Below are 3,936 nucleotides of genomic sequence, written 5' to 3' on the forward strand. Positions count from 1 at the left end.
TAATCCACTAAACTCATAGCTGGTTGTACTAATGCAAATTTTCATATAACAAATTCATTGTTTTTTTCTTTAATTCTAAATAGAACTTAAAACTAAATAGTGTTTAATAATGTTAATAGAGTTAAATATTAAATTATATATTTTAATTATATTTTATTTCTATTAAACATTAAAAAAAGTAAAGACAAACCAATATATTATTTTTTCTATTTATATAAGATCAAAATATTTATTTTTTCTATTGAACAAAATTATATAAGTTAAAAAAAAAAAAAAATAGATAACCTAAATTCTGAAAGTAATGCTTTCAGGAAAAAACTAAGATTTTATTGAAAAAATCTTAATAAAATAATGGAATTTCTCGGTAAAATTTAAATTTTGCTAAAAATAAACTATATATTTAATTAATGAATACGTGATAATTAAGATTTTATAATAAACATAATTGGTCAATCTTCCAAGCTGTGTTTAATTTTTATTATTTTAACAAAGATTGACTATCTGAATGATCCTGAGGCCTCCACAAGCATTAAGTCTTGGACTCAGGCGATTTGCAGCTAGATGGTGCCATGACACGTGCGGTCTCTTCAATTGGTTTTGACTTAAAAAAGGAGAATGTCAAAAAAGTTGGAGCTCATCTTGCATGGAAATACTTTCAATAGTAAATTCAACAGCAAATACATAACAAACGGAATCCAGTAAAGTAATTAAGCACCAAATACTTAACAAATTGAAACTAGACAAACTTATGAAGAACATAGTTTGCGTACAGCACGGATGGGGAAGTAGAAGAAGAAAATGCGAACTTAGGCCAAGTTGGGAACGCTAGCTGAAATAGAGAATGAGAATCAGAAATAAATACTGTTGATACTCATTCATGTGTGTATGGAATGTTTTTTGTAGAAGGAGAATAGGAATCGAAAATTGATTGTTATGGAAATCAAATCTCATTCTCACTGGGATGGGATTGTGATTAACCCATATTCCCGTTCTATTTCCATTCCTATTCCTAAAAACCAAACAGTCCTGAGTTTGTTCCCATAGAAAATCCTGAAAGCTAGGATTGGCTTCTCTCAGAAGTGGTAGCAGTATAGGATGTTTGAAGTGATGAAATGGCAGAATTATTTTCTGGAGGAGCATAATACATTGGCACAGGCATCTTTGAGGGGAGAGCAGGCAATGAGGCTTCAGAATTAAGGACATTAATTGCTTGCCTTATTGAGGGACGAAGACTGCAGTCTGGGTGAGCACACCAAAGCCCAACAACCATCAGGCGTGCCATTTGTTCCTCATCAAAATCTGCAGCTAGTCTTGGGTCAGCGGCTTCAGGAAGCTTTCCTACTCCATAAAGGTCCCAAACCCACTCCACCAATCTGATCTGATCTTCTTGGGCATTTGGTTCTACACATCTTCTTCCACTGCAAATTTCCAAAGCAACAACTCCGAAACTGTAGACATCCAATTCCTTGCTAGCCTTGCCCGTCAAGATATATTCAGGAGCCATATACCCCACTGTCCCTGCCAAAACTGTGGTTTTTGACCCTTTCCCATGATCAACAAGCCTGGCTAGCCCGAAATCACCAAGCTTCGCATTGAATTCCGCATCCAGCATAACATTACTGGATTTTACATCTCTATGCACAACACATTGTTCCCATTCTTCGTGCAGGTAGAGCAACGCCGAGGCCAATCCAGTAGCAATTTTGTATCTCATTGCCCATGTCAACAAGATTTTGCCTTGAAACAAACAAGAAGCCAAACTACCATTAGGCATGAACTCGTAAACCAATAGAAGCTCTCTTTTCTTATGGCACCAGCCCAACAGCTGCAGAAGATTCCAATGTCTCAACCTACTGATGATCTTTACTTCAGATTCATACTCCTTTATCCCTTGGTCGGACCCTTTTGATACCCTTTTAACGGCAATGTAGGAGCTTAGATTCCTCGAGAAACCTTTATAGACCCCACCAAACCCTCCCTCTCCAACCTTCTCTCCCTCTGCAAAGTTATTTGTGGCAAGAACCAACTCATGGTACATAAACTTCCGAGGCCCAGTACCCTTTTCAAGGTCGTCATCCATGGACAGGTCAAAATCAAGATTATCTTCTCCTTTCTCGCTTACCTTTTTCTTCCACAAGCAAAAGCAGACCAATCCCAACCCAGCCACCAGGGAAAAAGCGCCAACACTCAATCCCACCACTAGTCCTGTCTTCTTTTCTTCGTTTTCCTCTGCACTATCAGTGATTTGTAAAGCTGAACTGAAATTCCATGAGTGAATGATGTTTATCTCGGAAAAATCTCCTGTTGCACTTGAGAAGCCAATACTAACGAATTCAGGCAAGTAATCGCTCAGATCAACTTTGTAATAGAGGCTTTGTAGAGTGGTTTTATTATACGAATAATCAGAGCCAAATATAACACTCATATTTTGAGAACTAGCAGTATAGCTGATGGAAACATGATTTATTTTTCCTTCCGGAATATTATTTAACCATGTCACGCTTTTTGCAGATTTCATGGAGTTAATATCGATACCAACATGATCATGTTTTGGATCCCAAGCATTTGGAAAAGTATCAAACTCCACTGCAAAAAAGTGATTGGCTGTTGAGTTCAGCGTCTGGTTCCTAGACACAAGACCCAGGCTGCCTCCTGTCACATCTGAAGGCAGTCGGGTACTGTTTGGAGCAAGAAAGAATGCGAGTCCATCACCATAAGAAAAGTTTCTTTGAGAATCAATTTCGAAGGAGAAATTGGTAGTGAAATCAGCCATTCTTCCGGAGGCCTTATCCCAGAGTTGAAACGGCTTACAGTATGTAGCTCGACCCCAACTATCATTCATCTTTTTGTCCTCCTGGTTGCTGGTGAGTTGGATGACTTTATCAGCAGAATAAGAAGCATGCCCCTCAAAAACAATTTCATGATCATTCGGATCAAAATTGCCCAAATTGAAGGATAATGAATTCCCAGAAGGGATCATTAGAGACGAGAAAAAGGAGATCATAAAGATATGGAGGAAAGGAAGTGTATAGGAATGGAGTTGGGCAATACCAGCGTTGCAGGCAGCCATGGTTGGAGGGGTTACCGAGTTTGGAAGCTGTAAATGGATAAATAAGAGGCTTGCAAAGTCGCCTTTTAAAGCATGAATCAAAAGTGACTTTAGAAATTGCCATGTGGACACACTCTCCGCTTGGATTAGGGATATGCAATATTGAAAAATCTTTTGCCTTTGGGAGATTCTGTTGGCCATAAAACGGAAAGTTACAAATTACTTTAAATTGTATATGAATTCAACCTGTCCATTTTGCCGAAATTTTGTGTTCCAAACCCCTTGTCTATTCACATGAAACATTATTGTAAAATGAAAATTGCGGCGTCATGGCCTACCCTCCAAAGCATAGGAAGTGTTACTTGAATTTGCTAGGGAAGACAAGAGGCAACTTCGGCACACGTGACCCGTCTCCACCCATTTTCTATTATCCAAAAACAAATTTAAATCAGATTGAGTCAAACAGGTCCCTCAAGTACCTCACTCCACCACATAAAATTTTTTAAAAAAATTTTAAATTATAATTATTTTAAATTAATTTAATTTTTTAATAAATTAATATTATACATTCTTAAATTTTATTTTTATGAAAAAAAAATTGTATTACATATATTAAAAATGGAAAAACATACATATAAAAAAGAATCATTCAAAATAATTGTATAATGAATTCTACATAAAAGCTTATGGTCAACCCAACAGTCATTGTGAAAGGAAACCTATAAGCAATGAAAATAGAAGTGATTCTTTCAAGCCCTCTTGTCTCTTACACATTGGATGAGTGGGCGAACTGTGAATATTCAAAGTTGGAGGCGTTGATTGACAAGTTATACTCAACTTCAAAAGCTTACAACGTGTTGCATGAAAAGCTTACAAGTTATACACAT

At 36.7% G+C, this 3,936-nt stretch overlaps 1 protein-coding gene across 1 annotated transcript; it reads right to left on the reverse strand.

Annotated features, from left to right (window-relative positions):
• Window positions 1–1,057: 1,057 nt before the first annotated feature.
• LOC117910932 (L-type lectin-domain containing receptor kinase IX.1-like) lies at window positions 1,058–3,070 on the reverse strand. Its single transcript, XM_034825113.1, has 3 exons — window positions 2,536–3,070; window positions 2,186–2,358; window positions 1,058–2,128 (listed from the first exon to the last, which is right to left on the reverse strand). Exons 1-3 carry the CDS (start codon window positions 3,068–3,070, stop codon window positions 1,058–1,060), a joined length of 1,779 nt encoding a protein of 592 aa, XP_034681004.1.
• Window positions 3,071–3,936: the final 866 nt, after the last annotated feature.

The sequence above is a fragment of the Vitis riparia genome, chromosome 3 (genome assembly GCF_004353265.1).
Source record: "Vitis riparia cultivar Riparia Gloire de Montpellier isolate 1030 chromosome 3, EGFV_Vit.rip_1.0, whole genome shotgun sequence".
Lineage (NCBI taxonomy): Eukaryota > Viridiplantae > Streptophyta > Magnoliopsida > Vitales > Vitaceae > Vitis > Vitis riparia.

Coding starts and splice junctions, on each gene's coding strand:
- LOC117910932 (XM_034825113.1), bottom strand. CDS start 3,070: ATGGCTGCCTGCAACGCTGGTATTGCCCAACTCCATTCCTATACACTT. Junction 2,359..2,535: donor TCCAAAACATGATCATGTTG/GTATCGATATTA, acceptor TCTATTACAAAG/TTGATCTGAGCGATTACTTG. Junction 2,129..2,185: donor GACTAGTGGTGGGATTGAGT/GTTGGCGCTTTT, acceptor TGCTTGTGGAAG/AAAAAGGTAAGCGAGAAAGG.